The sequence below is a fragment of the Sugiyamaella lignohabitans genome, chromosome C (assembly GCF_001640025.1).
Source record: "Sugiyamaella lignohabitans strain CBS 10342 chromosome C, complete sequence".
Taxonomy (NCBI): domain Eukaryota; kingdom Fungi; phylum Ascomycota; class Dipodascomycetes; order Dipodascales; family Trichomonascaceae; genus Sugiyamaella; species Sugiyamaella lignohabitans.
The window spans coordinates 1,521,918-1,541,843 of NC_031671.1; the positions used below are offsets into that span (position 1 = coordinate 1,521,918).

The window sequence follows — 19,926 nt, forward strand, 5'->3', positions numbered from 1 at the left end:
CATTAATATTGTTAAAGTTATTGAAAACAATAAAAACTTATATCCAATGGTGTGACCTACCGATTTTTTTTATTGTTTTCATTGACATTGTTTTTTAATTTTTTTGGCATGTCGAACTTCGTATGCTGCAGTTTCGGACAATATCTTGGTTGCCATGCGGCCCGCGAGTCTTATTACAGCGAATTGTATGGTATTTGATATGATCCGGGTAGTTTTCCTGTTTGGTGGCATCTCTTTTCTAAAGGAAAAGGGACTTGAATGGGTCACAAATATTTGGTACCATGGCACTGTGTGACCTAAGTTACACATATATGCTACTCTGGGCTCATTGTGCAATTGTTACCAAAGATGCTAAGCTTTTCAAAAAAATTATGAATTGCCGAAGATATACTAAGTTTAACCGACCAACAGAAGCTCGATTCGAGCGCAGTAGCGAGAGGAGCAATGTGGGTCTGGGGCTTTGCCCCAGCCGCTGGAGGCAAGAAAATGCCAACATACGATACAGATTATATATTACGAATACAATTATTTGTAGCCAAAATCTCCGCCAATCCATCTGTTAAGCATGTTAAGGGCATTTTCTGGCTGGTTATATGGAACCATGTGACCAGCATCATAGACGCGAAGGAAAGTAAAATGGTCGGCATTCTTACCCTCACCAGCAGGTTCCCCGTTGACAAGCCAAGGTTCCATAGGGGCAACAGAGAACTTATCAGCTCCAGTCCACTCAAGAGCGTTGACCCAAGCTTGATTGCCAAGCCAATTACAAATGTAATCCTTATCTCCAGCATAGATAAGAACTGGAACACCTGCCTCAAGAAGGAAGGCTACGTCTTGGTGGAATGGCTTAGATCCATCACCATCGGCCATGAACTGGAATCCCACAGTATTGTCACAGCTTACAAACTGTTCAACCTCAGAACCAATTGCCTCCTTTACTTCAGGGAGATTCATATATTGATCAATCCAATCAAGTTCCTCATAACACAAAGCGTTGTCTCCACACTGTTCACGAATATCATAGACGTTGAGACCAGTCTCTTGGAAGGGTCCCATAAGACTGTTGCAGTAAAGCTCAGAAGGAACACAAGCAAGAGCACTGGGGTTGGCGTAACAGATCTTAAGAAGAGCTTCACAACGGGGCCATTTGTTATGAAGGTCAGTGCATTGTTCTGGAGTGATTACAGGGGGGTATCCACCCTTGCCACAAGCCATCCACTCATAGGACTCATCCTGAATAAGAGAGTTGGTGATACCGTTGCCAATTAGAACCGAAGTCAAATTGAAGTTACGATCCTCATGAAGAGCAATCTCTTTGGCAAATGCTGGAATATAATGACCAGCATAGGACTCACCAGAAATGTGGAAATCATGTCCATCAGCGTATTCAGGGAATTGTTGGAAAAACAAAGTCAACAATGCATAAACATCTTTACCAGCAGCAACTGTGCTCTTGACAGATTTACTGGAGTACGAGTTTCCAACATTAACAGGCTGGTCAAGGAAGATAACACTGGCATTGTTATTCCAAGCATAGGGGTTATGGACGGGCTTCAATTCCTTGCTGATACCACTGGGACCCAATTCAAATAATAAACCGGTCATGGATGAGCATCCAGGACCACCATTAAGCCAAAGGACAACAGAGTCATTAGCTGGATCATTACGGGATTCAAAGAACCAGAAGAAAAAGTGCTTATCTTCTTCCTCAACATCGAGATATCCAGAATATTGCTTGACAGTATCAATGCCCAGCTTCTTGGGTGACCGGATTCGCAAAGAATGGCCAGGTGTCTTCTCTTCATTAGAGACATGGTAGGTCCAATCAGTACGTTGCTTAATCTTAGCTCTAGGGCTGGATGGAGTCAACAGCTTGCGGACCTTATCTGGGTATTCCTTTTCAAGAGAATCCCAAGCAGAACTAATCAAATTAATATCTTCAGAAGAAATTCCTTCGAGAGACATGGGCTCGCCGAAATATTCAGCGGCTTGTTCAAAAACACTAGGTCCAACCAGCTCGGGTTGCTGGATCTCATTATTGCCGCCGAGGAATGGCAATTGAAAGTCCAGGATATCACTAATTGACAATCCATTGGTACCGGCAATAGCCAGTGAAGTAATCAATCCCGCATTAAGCACTTTCATTGTGAGTATGCAATTCAATCTTCCCTCAAGTTCCTATCTCAAGATCCAAATGCTTTCATACCTTGGTGGTTTATTTATGGTTTTCGGTAGGTCGCTTTATATATGTATAATCCTTGTTATCGCTGCACTGATGCCGTGCCTTTCCTGCAATAGATAAGGGTTAGGCCCATGTCGGACGCCGGTGGGACCCTGTCTGATTGAACCTGGCATTCTAATTCCAATTATTAATTGCAGTTTGGCCAAACTAATCTAAGTCTTTGACAGGTAGACCTGGTGAACTGACAGACCAAGGTAGAAGCGGGTTCAATGAATTATATGAATGCATTAGTTCATGTTACGGAAATGGATTTCGTAATAATGCGTACGACTCAGATAATTAATTAATTATTAATTAGTAAATAAATAAATATGCAATAAATAAATATAAGAAAGCTGGAGGGATTGGCCAGACCACCTGGAAGCTGGAACTCCGTCTTAATCTTCTGTCAGATCTATGACGACAGGAGTATCACGTAAACGCTTCCTTACGGGTCTATTGGCATCTTCATCGTCAGAGTCCAACGTAATAACTTCTACTGGTCGCTTGAGAATATTACTACAAGTATCAGAAATCCCAGATTTAGGACTTATTGAACTTTTTTGTTCTATTCCTTGAGGAGATATCCCAATCGTCAAGTTTGACTGATCTGGCCCTGGTACCTCAGCACTGGACGAGGCAGCATCAACAGATACGCTACGACTGTCATCTCTGCTACTGTCCCTAGCATCGCTACCTGAATCATTCCAACTGTAATCTAAAATTTCAAAACCATCATCACTCTCTATTCCAAGGTCTTTTGTTGGCGGGATATGCTGGCTGGCACACCATTTATTATCTCTAGCCCTTCTTTCCGCAGCCATCAGGATCAACTCTTTCATACTCCTCTTTTGATTTGGACCATTGTCACCACCGCCGAGTTTTTGACCACTACCTGCGTACATGGCCTTTCGCTTTTCAACTGCTTCAACAGCTCTCTTACGAGCTTCGTTTATAGACATGGGCTTAAAACCACTTCCTCCTACAACATTTCCTTTCCCAAAGAATCCATCTCCAGAATACCCACTGGCCATTAGGCCCTCTAATTCAGTAGTGATCTCATCAAGAAATTTGTAAAACTTTTGGTCATGAGGACCATACTTGTTATGAGTCAACTCGTGAAGCATCGTACCCACCGCATCCTCTAGAGGGTAGAAAGTATTTTCGTTGCGCGAAGGACGAAGTCTAACACATATCTTCATTCCATGATTAACGTTAAGCCCTAAAAGTCTAGGATCTTTTGGAAAAAACTCGCATAGTGTCCCTACTTTGAACCCATGTTTCTTCATTATCGGTTTTACTAAAGAGGCAACCTTATGTAATATGAATAGCGCTTTCTCATTATTAGGCTTTCTTTTTAACTGAGTTATCGTCTTTATAAATTCGGACGAGGATTGTGGAAACTGACTATTTGTCTTATCAGTTGCTGCTGCTCGTGGTTTAGGAGCTCGTCGAACCATTTCTTACGCCCCCCATCGAAACTCCAGTTGCCGGTCACCAGATCTTGGTTGTTGACATGAATCTTGGATTTGATTTAAATGCATAATAAAAGCAGAGATAATCGTTGCAACTTCCCGTTCAAGATTGCAGCCGTACAAGTTATATGCGGTGTTGCTGTGGTTACGATATGTAAATAGGGACAGATTTGGTTCGCGGACTCGAAAAGTCACTGACTTATAATCCCTTGCACTCCAAAATCCACGCGTTTCTGGAATAAAAGTGTGGCATTTGAGAGAACCTCACCAAATATGGAGGATCTTCTCCTGTGTGATCTGGAAAAGTTCTCAGCCGAGAGCTTTGTCAAGGTGAAAAAGCTCCTTTTACCAAGTCGAAGCAAAGGGGGACCAACAGCATCTCCCCGACAGCGAAAGCTGGTAAGTGTAGATGTGAATACTAGATTAGCCTCTCCCGCGCTTAAAAAAACTGCTGGACTGAGGGCAACACGATCAACTCAATCAATTAGAACTGCGTCTTCACAGGTTTCAAAACAATGTTCAGTCGAGTCAACAGACGATATTTCACCGTCAGAGCTAGCCCGGAAGATAGTGGATCAGGCATTGGATCTCTTACAAACTACGAAGAATGCCAAAACGGTAGGGAGAGGTCGAAGTCGAGTTACCAAACCTACAAATGGCAAATCTATCAACTATAAAAATATTTATGAGGTTACGGCCCTTGCCTTGCAGAATCTTTACAATGACAGCAAGGAGCCTATAGTGAACATTAAAAAACTTCATCTCACGTTTATCCTAAGACTGGTAGACAATGAAATGGTAAGTAGGCAATCAGTTTTCTAACTGGACAATATATCTAACTGAACTAGCTCGAAGAGAGTCTCTCTGAATTGTGGAAGTTTTACAAAGCATTGAACGGGTCTCATTCTCAAGACAGTGTCCCAAACTATGAAGAAGCACTTTTCATAGATATTTGTCAAGAAAAGCCTGACATTGCGACAGCAAGTTTGGTTACTTCCTATCAGACTTTGTTCCTGAAAACAGTCGAGCAATGTGCACTAAAGAAATTCAAGCCGTTGTCAAACCTGGTAAGTATGATCCTCCAATCAAATCGGATTTGAGGGTTGAATGGGGCTAACGAAGGGGTTTTCTCCTATAATGTATTGTTAAACTATGAAGTTTTAAGAGTTAAAGCAGATCTAACATGTCTAGTCTATTGTCAAGGCCCTTGGGACAACAAACGAGAACGGGATCGTCAGGTGGTGTAGTTTTTTCCCTGAAGAAACGAAAAATGCAAAGCTACTTTTAATTACAAAGCTAATTATGTCAATATCGAACTCAGCATCCTTGATAACATCAACTCTATTGAGATGTTCTGCATTGAAAATAATACCCGCGATTGATACAAGCTTTGTCGAGATTCTCTCTAAAAATGTTGAAAGAGGATGCTCACAAAAATCTGCTGAATTGGTATCTGAATATTTTGAAAAGGCAGGTCCTGCCATTATTGACTTTTACTTGTGCCGTAAATCAGAGATTTTGAAAGACAAAAATGCGAAGAAGCTATACCTACCAATGATTGAAAAACTAATTCTGGCTTCTAAAAATATCAGTATTTCAGCAGCCGGTGGGGAACACATCAAAAGAACTAAACAAGGATTACAAACAATCAAGCATCTCATGGATCTCTCAAAGAAGAACTCAAAGAATAGTGACACAGACGGCCATCCCAGTATTATGAGCCAACTTATTACAAATCCCACTGAAGAGTCACTTAATAAGCTAGCAATATCTGTTCAGAATTCGAAGGCTATCGAGATTTTAACTCCATCTCAAACAAAGGCTCTATTGTCATCGACTAAAAAACTGCTTGCCACTGGAGATATTGATCAGCTAGTATCTACTGCTGCGGTATTCTCTGGTGAAAGCAAAGAATATTCAAAGGCGGCTGCGCAAATGTTATCGCTCTTTTCGACTTGGTTAAACAAACAGGAAAGCATATCCATACCATATACATCTGTACGTGAGTTTTATTCCAAGCTTGCAACCTACTTTCGATCATTCGAACGCTATCAAGAGCTCAAGTACATATCAGATAGTCTGCTCAATCTTAGCTCAAAAGCCAAATCATCAACAGAAAGCGCAGTCAACTATCCAGGTTTATTAAAGGATTCACTGGAACTGGAACTGGGAATAATTCGGGCTCAACCGGATTCACAAGCTAGTCCTAAGCTAATTTCAAAACTCGAAAGGTTAGTGGTAAGCAATCTCTCATCGGAGAAATACGACGAAGCAATAGACCTTATAACTAGGGTATTGGAAGTACTATTTGATGTCAATAACATCACCCATAATACTCCAATAGCCGAAGTCAAACATATGGCCTCAATATCACAATGCATATTGTTCATGGCCCGAATATACACAAAGCGACCCGATACATTATCCTCTTTAACTTCGGCCAATACTTGCAAAGAGCACCAGTCAATAATTTTAGAACTTTTATTGTGGAACTTTGTGGGCAGCGCAAGCCCTTCAAAAAATGATTTGGCGGCCATCATAGTTCGCTCACTTTCATCAGATGGCAATCTTCGCCCTGACTCTCGGTTACGGCCATATATCGCATATTTTTTTGTCACCGGGTCATTGTACTCAGGCCAAGAATTCAACCCGGATTCTCTTGTTGAACAGCTGATAGCGGATGACTCACTCCCCGAAACATTTTATGTTAAGAGCATGACATATTTCTCGTTATCTATTGCAAACCATTCGAACCAACAAAAGGTTGCTTATATCTGTAACGCAGTTCAAGACTTATCGCAGTTTCTGTCGTTAACACGCCATCCCATTTTATACAAAACCGAAATAGAGGCAATTTCTTCATTTTTAGATTCTCACATGTTTCATGATCAGAAGAATGGTTTATTATTACAATTTATTGATTCCCTGCGGAATGATTTGAGCCAAGACATGTCTGATTTGTCTGAGCTGGAATGCTCCTATCGATTGGATATTGCCAGGTCTTATCTATATTTGGGCTTTTCTGGCGTGGTGGGACAGCAACTCTTGACAGCTAATAAGCTTCTTACCCAGGCTGTATCATCACCAATACAGTACGCATTTCTGCTTGCCATGGAAACAGAATATTCTGCATCAATAGACCGTAGAGACGATGCTGTGTCATGTCTTTCAAGACTTCAAAAGCACATTTCGAGCAGTCCTATTTTAAGTGAACCACTTTCGGCGGGTCGTAATGCGAATGAATCATCCCACCAGTTTCAGCAGCGTATTATTCTCTATTGTAGGGTAACAGAGGCGTTCTCCAGCGTATGGTCTATAACGGGTGCTAAGGAATTGGCAATTGTTGCAATGTTAAATCTTACTCGTTTATTACCTGGCCTTCTAAAGCGACCAGGGTACAGTTTTTGGAGTCTCTCAAGTATGCTCATGGATGTTCATTTTCGAATTGCCAAACTCTATGAACAGCTTGGAATCGTCAAAGAAGCGATATATCATATTCATGAAGCGATAAAGCTGGCAGAATCCACGGAATGCTTTCTAGCCCAATCCCAATATTTGACATTTGAAGCAGAGTTGTCGGTAAAGATGGACAAACAAGAGGATGCCAAAAGCATTTTACATCGATGCGAGGAGATTTTCGATGAAGACAAACAGGTCGTACCTTTGGCTAAGAAAGGTATTGAATTTCTCAATATTATTTATTCAACAGCGTTTTATCTTCAGCGCCAAAATATGTTCGCTGAAGAACGACTCTATTATGATATGGCCGAGTCGGTGTACGGAGATCTTCAGTATCCGGACGATAGTAAGAGTGTGGAAAGTATCTCGAGAAGAGTCTCTGAATTAAGCCTTAAAACAGCTCCGATCCGTAGGGCGATTGGCTTGGAGTCTGTTCGCAATAAGCTTATCAGAAATCATGCATACAGCCTGGAAGAACAGGGGCTTGTTGATGTTGCAACCAATATTTTAGTAACAGATCACGTCATTGGCCCCGCATCACCAGTGAAATCGCCATCTAAGATTAGGAGCACGGAGAATGTGGCCACGAGAGAGGAGATTCTGTTTAAAATATCGCAATCGAGAAATTGCTTTGTGAAAGCAAAAAAGGTCCTTTTACTAGATCCAGTATTTGGCGTCCTACAGGACTCGGCTATTTCAGTTCCATCTGTGAACACAGATATAGGAGGTGGCAGCAATCGGAAGTCCTCATTGACAAACATGCCTACTAATGCTCAATGTGCAGAAGCGGTTAAACACCTTGTTCGAGCTAGATCAATCCTAACTGAGAATTTAGAGAAAATCAAAGAGGTCTGTACAAATACTGAGCTGGTAGATATGTCAAACATCCTTAACAATGTATCCATATTACTGTCTGCTGTTTGTACTGCTCAAGAAAAATCTCTTTACAGCTATTTCTCGCATCTTGAGTTAACGAAAGCCTCTTCAGTTCTGAGCGAAAGACAGATTGCTATTTTGCGAGAGCAGGATGCTTCAAACTATCTAGATTGGCCAAACCAGGATCGTAAAGAGGCAGCCGGTCAGTATAAGCCGATTGCTGTCGGCAGTCTGGATGGCAATCACTTCGGAAGCAAAATTCCAGACAACTGGTTAGTAGTTTCGCTGAATATCGCTCCTGCTACGGGCAATCTTATAGTCTCGCGGTATGAGAAAGAACGAGACCCTTTTATAATCACACTGCCTCTGAACAGGCATAGTAGCAGGGATGTGGATGAGGTATCCTTTTCATACAATGATGGTTTACAGAGACTCCGAGATATTATTTCTCGCAGCAATGACTCTGCAGATATTTCTAGAACATCTCAGATTCACACCCCAGATGCGAAGAGAGCTTGGTGGCACGAGAGGTTTGAGATGGATAAAGAGCTTGAATCTTTATTATATGAATCGCAGTTCTGCTGGCTTGGAGGATTTAGGGGTATTTTGGACTCGGAAGTACCTGATAAAAAGCTTGCTGAGAAGTTTGTGAAAGATTTTAAGCAAATACTAGACAGATACTTGCCATCTAGAGCCAATACACTGCGGCCACGAAGGGGCGTCAGATCAGCTGGAGCTGCAAATAAAGGTGTCCCTCAGCAACCTGTGGATCTAAGCCCTCGGGTATTCGAGCTCTTCTTGACTCTGGGACATCCTGATACTTTGGAGGATCCTGGGCTTCTAGAAGATTTAGTTTATTTTGTTCTCGATATTATTCAGTTCCATGGAGAGCAAAATGCCTATGATGAGCTCGACATTGACCAGCTGGTGGTGGATGTAGAAGAAGCCCTACGTAGTTATCACACACGTTATGGAAAAGTTACGAACAAGAAAAATTACGACCATGTCATCCTGGTGCTAGACAAAAAATGCCAACAATTTCCATGGGAGTCAATTCCATTATTGAGAAAGCGGTCTGTAAGTCGAGTTCCATCACTAGCAATTCTCAACAAGCTATTGTCTGCTAGGAAAAGCTCCTCGTACTCGCCCCCAGGAAATGACGTTTTCTATGTTCTCAACCCATCTAAAGACTTGATTCGAACTCAGGAAAGATTTGAAGAACCATTCAAAAATATGTCAGGTTGGCAGGGAATAGTTAGTAGAGCACCATCAGAGGATGAGATTGTTAATGCTTTGAACGAGAAAGACTTGTTTATTTATGTTGGTCATGGTGGGGGTGAGCGTTATATTCGGTCGGCTAAAATAAAAGGACTGAAAAAGTGCTGTCCTACATTACTCTTTGGCTGTAGTTCGGGACTAGTCCAGGAAGCAGGTGAATATGATCCTTACGGGACTTGCATGAGCTTTATGGCTTCCGAATGTCCTATGCTATTAGCCAACATGTGGGACGTAACCGACAAGGATATCGATACTTTCAGTCGAAACATGCTAGAAAGATGGGGTGTTTTGAGTGGCCAGCGGGCAACAGTTGACAATGGGAGATACAACGTGGCCCAGGCTGTGGCCATGACGAGAGACGATTGTACATTAAAATTTCTAACTGGCGCAGCGCCTGTCATATACGGACTCCCTTTGGAGTCTGCTATTAGTTATGACTAAGATATCGTAATGGTTAATGAATATATAAATAAATATGATATGTACATAAGAGTGGCTGTCAACGGGGTTCAAACTGGTTGGCAAATTAAATTGTTCGACCGAGATCTGAAGGGTCAAGAGGAGTTGTACAATGAATACCTCCAAATTGTTACAGCCAGCTCCATTGCAGCGGAAAATGGTAACTTAATACTGTGCTTTTCGAACCATAATCCCTTTGATAATGTCAACTGAGAGTGGAGAATAGACTTTAGTTCATCAGCAACGTCAGTTGGCAAAATGTTATTTATCTGGACAGAGTTTGGAGTAGGACTTTGTGAGGACCAAGTCAAGATGAAAAAGTCTTCAAGGATATCAGACTCCAGGATCGAGTCTATAGACTCTAAATACTTATTTAATGATCTTGCAGACTCCAAAATATCAACGGCAAGTAAATTCAGAGCGAACTCAGGAGCATCTTTTCTCCACTCAGCTCGTCTCAAAATGTCATTAGGACTTTGAATGACATCCTTAGAACTGGAACCCATAGCAGACAGAATTGATTTATGACGACCCCCTGAAAGCATTTTCATTGTTTCCTTGTGACACAACACATATGCTTTTTTGCCAAGCGTATCTTTTTTGTGACGCAGAAGTTGGGTCAATAAGAGGTTTTGTGATGACTTTCCTTCAACTTCGTCAATGTCAGTCTCTCGTTGAACAACGCCAATCCTAAGCATAAGGTCAGACGGTAACATCGCACGCGAGACTATTTCCATTCGTGGATGGGAAGCCAATATTCGAGCAAACACATTGCATTCAAGACGGCCCTCAAACTGGCCATGTGCCCTATATGGACCACTTCCAAGTTTTGGGTGTCTATTTCCTGACCATCGATTAAAGTGAGTTAAAAGAACAGGTTTGACTAATGTAGATGGATCTTCAGGTGTGTAATCGGGCCTTCTTTTTAATTGCCATCCCTTGGGTTCTTCTGGCAAGGGCCATTTTGAACGCTTGAAAACCTCTTCCTCTGTAACTTCTTTTAAAAATAGAGTTAGAGCCTTTTTGGCCAGGTCAGGCTTCGAATGCTTCTTCATATAAAGACAAAATAGGAGCGCCTTGTTACAGTTGTTCCATTAGTTGGGGTTACTAAGTAATATAGCTCGTGAGCATGAGTACTTGAGAACTGTCAGGATCAGATCAAAAATCAAAGCCGCTCGCTAGTTGCCCACTATATCAGATGCATGCATGTAGGTCGTTGAGCTTCACCAGACTTAGATCACTTTTGATGCCCATGCTAGAGCTTCAGACAGATTTCTAGATCCCATTAAAATTTATTTACACTCAAGCTTTTGATATATTCGGGCATGGCGCTCGTATTTTCGACGAGGTGCTCAACGGCAGCTCGACTTTGGACATGTGCAACAGGAAATAGAGCCCTACAATATGAACTTTCAAGGTCGATAGGAGCCCATCCAACAAATATGAGACGGAGAGCTAGATACAATAGTACAACAGCTACCTCTGCGGAACGAGCATCGTCTAGAACATGTGCAGATATCTCTGTCGCATCTTCTCTTACCACAATGTACAAAACTGCCATGAGCGGAGTGGCAGCTCCGGCTATGGTCATCACTACCAACCACACCAATGCTAAAACACAGCGTCCTGAACCGCGTGGGTTAACGGTATCTTCAGTCACTTCTGTGTCAATCAAGCCACTACCTACTATATCATTTAATATCCAGGTTCCTTCTAGGACCTCGGAAGTACTCCACGATTCCAACCATTTTGCTGTAAATATCCTTCCTGCGTCTCCAGAATCAGCTGAAATTTGCCGCATTTTTAGTGGGCGTCTTGGACCTGAAGTGAATCCATTCGAGATTGAACGTCCCATGCTTACTGTGGGTCATGATGGTATACCTGTTGTAGCATGTGCGATATCAGTTCTTTACTGCACAGCAGTCAAAGTTGTTACCGTACAAGACCATGAGATCTGGATAGCACGGGTTAATCAAGTCGAGTCCAACCAGCATAACAGCTCTGGCGGCAATCTTCTTTATCAGAACCATAAGTTTCATACTTTAGGCTCTGAAATCGAAGAGTAATAACCGCCATATATTCTATTTATTTGTACATAGCACCAAATCATTGGCATGATTAGATCATACTTTACCCACTACTTCCGCGAACCACGATGACGAGAGCAGAGTCTCGGTCACCAAATGCAGACAAGGGAGAAAAGAAATAAAACAAAGACATTTAATAAAAATAAACATACATACAGGCTCAGCTAAAGATCAAAGGAGTTAGACGGTGATGTGTTCGAATGCAGTTGTTGAGGAACCGGTCCATGGGACGCCATAGTGGTCTGCTGGGGGTAAATAGCCGCTACATTCGAGGCGGCGGTTGAAGCAGCCACAATCTCCATGGTGTGACGACGGGTCTCCTCGACAACCTTTTCCAGTTTAGTAATATTGTCAGAGAATTCGCCCTCCACCTTTCCACGTCTAGTAAGCTTGACTTCACGCTTAGAACGACGTGCCTCAATTTCTTTTGTCAAAATGGCTGCTTCTTCAGACTCAAGCTTCTCTATATCTCCCAGTAAGCGCTGCTTTTTGGCCAGAAGTTTTTCACATTTAGTTGAGAGCGAATTGAGATCAGATCGAAGAGCTTGCACTTTTTTCGCCCAATTGGTTTTCAGTTCATGTGACGACTCTTCCTTTTGTTTCTGTGACTTCATGTGAGTTTCCCATTCCTTTTTGTGACTCTCATACTCTGCCAAAGACTCTACTTCTTGGGCAATCAACTCATCAGTTGCAGTCGTAATCTTGTCAATCTCCTCTTCCATCTGTCGCACGAGCCCTCGCAATGACAGCACTTTACGGTTGTTTCTCTCATCGCCTTTATCAGACGCATCGATTCGACTCCTTAGACCATCTAACTCTGATCTGAGAGCTCCTAGTCTCTTAGCATGCTCTTTTCTTGACTTTTTCAGCCTTGATTTTTCCTCAGATAAATTCATTTGTGTGGTTGTTAACGTGTCCAGTAGTGTCGTAACTGGAGAAACGGCTCTGGCCGGTGCACTGATATTAGCACCTGATCCTGATTTGTGGCGACGAGCCGTGGTCGAGACATTAACTCTCATACATGTCATTGGAACCTGTTCAGGCGAATCGTTGTTAGCATAAACCACCTCCATATCATATTGAACAACAGGACTCAATCCGTATACAATGATCAGAAGACAGTTCTTTTCTACGACCGATCCAGTGGTGACAGGTTGCACAGATACCTGGGGCCATTGAATGCCATTAACTCGAACATAAATGTTGGTTCCGCTGACCAAAGTAGGATCAAAATTTCCCATTTCAAAAGCAACCATGTTCTCAAGAATATACCGAACAGCACATTGTCCAAAAGTCAGCTCAAAACTAGAGAGCGCTAAATCTCCATCCAAATTATTCGAAATTGACGTTTCTTGTCTTGCCGCCAAAACTATACTACTTGCTAAAACAGACCACAGAGGCTGATTCGACCGTACTTGAGCCAAACGCTTGTTTTTCTTTACTGATGGAGCATACAAAAAATTGAAATCTGCCTTGTAATTAGCACTTGTGTCGTCGTCAAAAGCCTCTTCAGTATAAAGATCATCCTTTGAAAACTCTGGTATGCTGATGATTTTCCCAGCGCCACTACTGCCATTGCTAGAGTTATTCTTGCTATTAAAGACAGAAAAATCGCTAGTAGAAGAACTTGAGTCACTTAAAAAGGTAAAATTGATCTGAGAGTCTATGAATACTTCACTGCTAGTGTTGTCAGCACTGGATGAGTCGCTGCTTGAAGAAAGTACTCCAGAAGCATTAGACGCCCAATCTAAAGAACCTCGCTCTGGAAACACTTTCCGGATAAATGGTACCAAACCGAGTCCAATAACGTGAACAGCCACAGCTTGGAAAAAAATAATTGGAAACTCGTGAGCCCAATCCATGTGACGAACAAAGCGAACCGTAGAACTGATCATATTGACAATACTGAGAAAGGTATTGAAGGTGGATTTGCGAGAGGGCTGCTGAGATGCTGTCGAATCACCGGATAAAATTGACCCAGCAGATGATAGAAAACTATCATCAAAAAGCAGATGATGATGTGGTGAATTTAAATGAAGCAGATTATGATGAGTAGGGGATGATAAAACAGACGTTGAGGAACAAGAGGAGGACAAACAAGATGATAACGACGATGATACAGAAGAAGCAACAGAAGACGAAGAAGAAGATAATAATAATGCAGATAATGAAGATGGTACCGACGCTGATAGTGAAGCCAGCAACGAGGGCGATGCGTCCGTCACCACAGCTGCTCCTACTGCCGTTCCTGTTGTCACAGCTGTAGATAAAGTCTCACTACTAAAAAGTGAAAAAAGTGCAAAATCGTCACTAAACAAATAGTAGTAAAGCTTGTCCCAAATAAATATAGTCACTTCTACCAGCGTGGTAGAGTAGATTGCATTTGTAAACACTCTTGGTCCACCCCCTCCCATAGTTGAGGCTACGATCGCGTGGGCGAATACTATCACCACGTTTCTGAGTATTGGCACAATATAGAGCGTCGTCCAAGCAATAATAAAGTCAATCAACAAAGCTTTAAATACCGCTAGTAACAATGATTGTGACAGTTTTCTCGAGGCTGATGAACCACCCCATCCATTTGAGTAGTTTGAATTCGAATAGTAGTCGTTAGCGTTTGTGCTCGAATTAGACGAATTTATATTTGAGGAAGATGCTGATGAGCCAGAATTAGAGCTGGAGCTCGATCCGGAATATGAGTAGTCATACGATGATGACCAGCCAAATATAGCTCGTGTACTGATCGAAGACAAACCACTTTGTGAGAAGAACGACGCCACGTAGAAACAGTGGACAATGACCATGATTACCGATGGTACATTAATTAATAGCGCCAAGATAGCAAAAGTATCACAAAAAGATGCTGGCTGAATGATATTTGTTGGGAGTTTAGCAGGCATCTTAGACAATTTACCTAGTCGGTTAACACTTGCTTTTCGAGTCCCACCGCTGTTGCTAGCTCCTGCTCCAGTCCCATTAGTTGGACAGCTTATAGCAGTTGAACCATTCGTCGGCGGACTGCCATTCCCATTGGATATGAACGGTTTCTTATCTGCCGTCGACACAGACGAACCTGGTGTATGATCCATTTCCGATTATATCCAATGCAACAGGCAACAACATGAGGCCTCTAAAGTTGTCGTGGCAGTTAATTTTTATGTCCAAAAAAACAATAAAAGAGATCAGAACTGGAATAATACAATTCTAACTACCACGAAAAGTCGACTCAGAAGACCACTTTGTAGTACCGTGAGGTCTCCAAAATGCCTTGTAAGTGTAAACTTCACGTTCCGTTCAAAATCGGCTGCTTTCACGAAAGAAACAAGTATGCCAAAATCAAGCACCACGCCAGCTGGCAAAGTTCGCTCGAATGATTATCGCAATGACTGACCGAAATGTAACTGGATAAAAAGTTTAACGAAATGTCACCGGCTACTCCGTAGGTTCTAGATTGGGTCTCAATTGTATTCTGTCTTAAGTGCAGGCTGTATATTCAACTACTTTAATTTCCCTTGAACGCCGTACCAACATCAAAGACCGACCTAGCCCTGTTTTTGCAGAGTCAGGGCGAGCTGCGATGGGATAGTCAGGAACAAGCGCATTCGGCGGCTACAGGGAGTTGACAAGGATGGATTGGCCTCCGGCGGCTGGGGCTCTGCCCCAGACCCCGTAGCTCCTGCTTCGCAGGAGATTTCTTGTCCCGGGACTGTTTCGTTGTTCACACTTTGGAGTCGGTAAAATTTGGTCAAGTTCGAGCGGTATTTTAAAATCAGAGTCTTCACTCTCACTCAGGGACGATGATCATGTGTCTGATCTGGGGGAACATGTTGAACACATATGTTTAAACCTTGTGAGCAAAATTCTAGAATACGTTGCTTAGAATTGTTACCACGGTGTATTTTGGCACTAATTCACAGCAGCACAGAATTTATATGCTCATTATTAAGGTGGTCAACAGCTATCAACCATTCTTTTACACAAGTCGAGCAGCCCAGTTCAGTACACAGAAACCGCAACCTGTTCGAATGATGTGTGTTATTTGTGCAATCAAGGAATTTCTTCATCTGAAAGCGGTTGATGTAAGTATTGCTCGATTCATTTTTATAAAATTGTCTCATCTTGGATCCGCATTATTCTGCAGGGACGACCTTATCATGCATAGTTCGGAAGTGAGGGCTCAGTCACTTATTACAAACAAGACAAACCTAGAATAACACATCGTTAGTGGATATTATAAAACAGACGTATGTGAAGGTTGTGATGGATATTGTTTTAAATATTGTTTTTAATAGATTAAAAAGGATAAATATCCGTCGGCTATGATTAAGTACCAGAAAATTTCCACTGATTCTCAAAGTAAGCACATAAAACGATGAGTTATGATCCTATATATTGAAAACTTTTGTCGACAATCATCTTAAACTCTCTTTTTTCTTACTATTAATTCATAAGGTTCACTGAAGATATTTACCCCTGAACCCTGACCCTTATCTAAAATTTCACATGCTAAGGTGCTGATCAGCGGAACATCAAGGTCTAGATATATTCGTAAACATCTGTTTCCACCACGTGCAGACTTAGCATCTAAAATGTCACTTCAAGCTATCAAATATGATGGTCAGAACAAGACCTTAGAGATTCTGGATCAGTTAAAGCTTCCTCATCAATCCATATACGTGCCAATTCGCAATGTCCAAGATGCCTTCAAAGCTATTAAGGACATGGTTGTAAGAGGTGCTCCTGCCATAGCCATTGTAGCAGCCCTCTCCTTGGCAGTTGAGCTCAATCAAGAAAAAGCGTCCTTCAAGACAACCGAGGAAGCTAAGAAGGCAATTGTTGATAAATTAGATTATTTGGTAGGAGCTCGCCCCACCGCTGTGAATCTTGGTAGAGCTGCTAATGACCTGAAGAAGCTGGTTGCAGAGTCTTCATCAGATGTTGTCGATAAGGTAATCAAGGCCGCTGAGCAGATGCTTGTAGATGATGTCTCTGATAACGAGAATATTGGTCATTATGGTGCTGAGTGGATCATGAGCCAGGTCCCCAAGTCTACTGATAGAATTTCGGTTTTGACCATTTGTAACACTGGCTCACTTGCCACTGCTGGATACGGTACTGCTCTAGGAGTCATTCGTTCTCTCCATGCTGCTGGAAATCTTGAACATGCTTACTGTTTGGAAACTCGTCCATATAACCAGGGTTCCCGTTTAACTGCCTATGAACTTGTGCATGACAAGATTCCTGCAACTTTGATCACTGACTCGATGGCTTCATCGCTACTTCGTGCTCACCCTGAGATTAAGCTTATTGTCGTAGGAGCTGATCGTGTGGCTGCTAATGGTGATACTGCGAACAAGATTGGTACCTATCAGTTAGCAGTTGTGGCTAAGCACCACGGAGTCAAGTTTGTTGTTGCTGCCCCCAATACAACTATTGATCTAAACACACCTAATGGAGATGCTATTGTCATTGAACAGCGTGCACCTCACGAACTTACACAAGTCAAGGGAGCCGTTGTGGAAGCAGACGGTACAATCAACCCGGATAAGGCTGCTACAGTTAGTACAGCTGCTCCAGGTATTGGCGTCTGGAACCCATCCTTTGACGTTACTCCACACGAGCTCATCGATGCCGTTGTCACGGAAAAACGGGCCTTCACCAGACAACCAGGTGCTGCATTTAACTTTAGAGACTAATTAATAGACATTTTATATTTGTTTAGGGCGTTATGTCTCTGGGAGCCTGTCCCAGACTGTAGTTTGGCTGGCTCGAAGCTGGAACAGTCTCAGCTCTGACTCGAGCGGAGGAAAAGGCATAACAGGGACTGAGGCAGAGCCCCAGCCTGGGATAGGAAGAGTGACAATAGAAGGGAAACAAATTACATTGGAATCTACGAGTTATGGGTTTTCTCGAGCCACTTGAAGTGGGCGGTGGTTTTGTTGCACATTTCGGTCATGTCGACATCCTTCCAGTCCTTGAAGTTGATGCCAAGTTTTGGCATTTCACATGCTGTCCATAACACTTCTCGCCACATATAAAACTCAATGTCTTGATAGTCAAACCATTCGGTGTTGTCCGAGGGCTTTCCGCAATATCGCACTCGTTTGTCGTCAGAAGAGAACTTTTCTTTCTCTTTGTCTGAAAATAACAGTCTGATGTTTAGTTTGAACATGTTAAAGTGCACAAAAAGAATTCGACCATGAACATCTTTTGGACTAGTCTTGAGAACATGCTTTTTGTAGTCCTCATAAGGATCTATCTGAAGCATTCCTGCACCTTCAAAACCCTCTGGATCAAATCTTCCAGTGGGTCTTGTGTCGGTAAGGATCTGGTAAACAGGCTCGCCCAGCGCCAGTGCTGCTGCCAAAAATGTTTCCTTATCACCTTCACCACCACTACCTTGGGTGAAAAGTTTGTAGTAGGCAGTAAAGCCATTGAGATTGTAGTAGACAGTGAGAAGAAGACTCTTATAGTGCTTGGACTTGGAGATCATCAATTGTCCGGATTCAGAACTCTTATCTGGAAGTGCATTCTTAAGATCAGCTTGAGGGATCAACTTAGGATCAGTGACCGACAAGTCACCTCGCACTCGTTCACCCAATACAATATCAGCAATATCGTAATAATGCGTCGAGGTAGTTCTGAACCAATAATCGGGCCAGACAATGTAACCTGTGCTCAAATAAGGTTCTTGCTGAAGTGATGCTTCCACATTGCGAATAGGTACATTATCAGAATCAATGAAAATGACGTCTTCGAACGACGATGCCCAAATAGACAGAGCTTTCAATTGGTATGAATGGATATCAAACGATTTGAAAAACTCCTTGCCGTAGACATCCTCCAAGACAACACATCTTGCTCCTAGCATGGGCATAAGCTTCTCGCAGATTTCAGGTTCGTACTCTTCCTTGTCTGCTAGGAAAACTTCTACAGGTATAACTGGTGATACACGACGCAGCATTCTTAAAGTTGTCACCATAATTGGCAAGTATTTGCCTCCAGAGGTGAACACAACACCTTGTCCTTTAAAAAGACCCTTGGGATAGTTGGATGGAAGATGTTCCACAGTGTCACGATGCGATTTGGTCAAAATGTCCTTGTCTTCTTTCGAAACCTGGAGATAGTCAGCAAGTTCTTCCTTTGTGAATACAGGTATAGTATCGGTGAACGCTTTCTTAGGAGCTTCCTTGTCATCCTTGTATTTATGAAGAGGTTCCATCTTAGGACGGTACTTTTCAAATATGGGCAACAACGAGTGAATGTGTTCATAACGAGCCTTGTCGTCTTCAGTCGATGTCAATGGAGAAGATGCCACATTGTTATTAGCACTATCACTGCCACTGCCACTAACAGCTGTTTGAACTTGCTTAGCAGCAGATTTAGTGGTTGATTCAGCAGCAAGCTTCTCGGCAGCTAGTTTGTCGGCCGCTAACCTTTCAGCGGCCAAGTGCTCAGAATCCTTGTCAGTTGGTGGATTTTCAGTTAGCGCCTGTTCAGCAGGGATATTATGGTCCGTAATGACATTACCACCGTCACTGGTGGGATTTTCAACAACTTGCTCTTTATTCCCCAGAGAATACGACAGCCGTAATGAGTTTGCTGTTTCTCGCCAAGGACCAACGGCCAAAAAATAAATGGCCACGAAAAAGATCGCTACGTATACAAAACGAGCTGCTTTTCTATTAAACATTGTGACTTGTTCTTTTTAACTGGGGCGTTTCAGTCACCAGGCCAAAATGGGTGTTCTTTGATCAAGAATGTGCTGGCTCAACAGGTATCTACTTTGTTTGATTAGTTGCTAATAGATCCCTAGTTCTAGTTTTCTTGATATTTGAGTTGTGCTCTCCGTATGCTTTGCTTTTATGATTTAAAATTTTTGTAGGTTTTCAGGTCACAGTCTGTTAAAAGCCTTGAAAAACTAAGTCTGATCTGTCTCGGACTCAAGTTGAGATGTGTTCAGATTCTTGGCAGTGAGCAAATCTGTTGAAACCAAAATTCGAGTACAAACCCTGTCAAGTCGACCACAAATATTAAACTGAAATATCTACACAAAGACCGAAATTTGTCG

At 42.3% G+C, this 19,926-nt stretch overlaps 7 protein-coding genes across 7 annotated transcripts; 3 read left to right on the plus strand and 4 right to left on the minus strand.

Annotated features, from left to right (window-relative positions):
* Positions 1-525: 525 nt before the first annotated feature.
* On the minus strand, positions 526-2,145 carry PRC1 (carboxypeptidase C PRC1; the record flags this gene model as incomplete). The annotated part of the gene is made up of 1 exon (XM_018881241.1): positions 526-2,145. One exon carries the CDS (start codon positions 2,143-2,145, stop codon positions 526-528), a length of 1,620 nt encoding a protein of 539 aa, XP_018733850.1.
* A 474-nt stretch (positions 2,146-2,619) lies between these two features.
* On the minus strand, positions 2,620-3,681 carry WSS1 (Wss1p; the record flags this gene model as incomplete). Its single annotated transcript, XM_018881242.1, has 1 exon — positions 2,620-3,681. The coding sequence occupies one exon, from the start codon at positions 3,679-3,681 to the stop codon at positions 2,620-2,622; it is 1,062 nt and encodes a 353-aa protein (XP_018733851.1).
* Positions 3,682-4,998: 1,317 nt separating this feature from the next.
* Positions 4,999-9,750, plus strand: ESP1 (Esp1p; the record flags this gene model as incomplete). Its single annotated transcript, XM_018881243.1, has 1 exon — positions 4,999-9,750. One exon carries the CDS (start codon positions 4,999-5,001, stop codon positions 9,748-9,750), a length of 4,752 nt encoding a protein of 1,583 aa, XP_018733852.1.
* Positions 9,751-11,093: 1,343 nt separating this feature from the next.
* AWJ20_4185 (uncharacterized protein) lies at positions 11,094-11,834 on the plus strand (the record flags this gene model as incomplete). Its single annotated transcript, XM_018881244.1, has 1 exon — positions 11,094-11,834. One exon carries the CDS (start codon positions 11,094-11,096, stop codon positions 11,832-11,834), a length of 741 nt encoding a protein of 246 aa, XP_018733853.1.
* Positions 11,835-12,019: 185 nt separating this feature from the next.
* On the minus strand, positions 12,020-14,944 carry NNF2 (Nnf2p; the record flags this gene model as incomplete). Its single annotated transcript, XM_018881245.1, has 1 exon — positions 12,020-14,944. One exon carries the CDS (start codon positions 14,942-14,944, stop codon positions 12,020-12,022), a length of 2,925 nt encoding a protein of 974 aa, XP_018733854.1.
* Positions 14,945-16,444: 1,500 nt separating this feature from the next.
* MRI1 (S-methyl-5-thioribose-1-phosphate isomerase MRI1) lies at positions 16,445-17,551 on the plus strand (the record flags this gene model as incomplete). Its single annotated transcript, XM_018881246.1, has 1 exon — positions 16,445-17,551. The coding sequence occupies one exon, from the start codon at positions 16,445-16,447 to the stop codon at positions 17,549-17,551; it is 1,107 nt and encodes a 368-aa protein (XP_018733855.1).
* A 194-nt stretch (positions 17,552-17,745) lies between these two features.
* On the minus strand, positions 17,746-19,548 carry MNN2 (Mnn2p; the record flags this gene model as incomplete). Its single annotated transcript, XM_018881247.1, has 1 exon — positions 17,746-19,548. One exon carries the CDS (start codon positions 19,546-19,548, stop codon positions 17,746-17,748), a length of 1,803 nt encoding a protein of 600 aa, XP_018733856.1.
* Between the last annotated feature and the right edge of the window lie 378 nt (positions 19,549-19,926).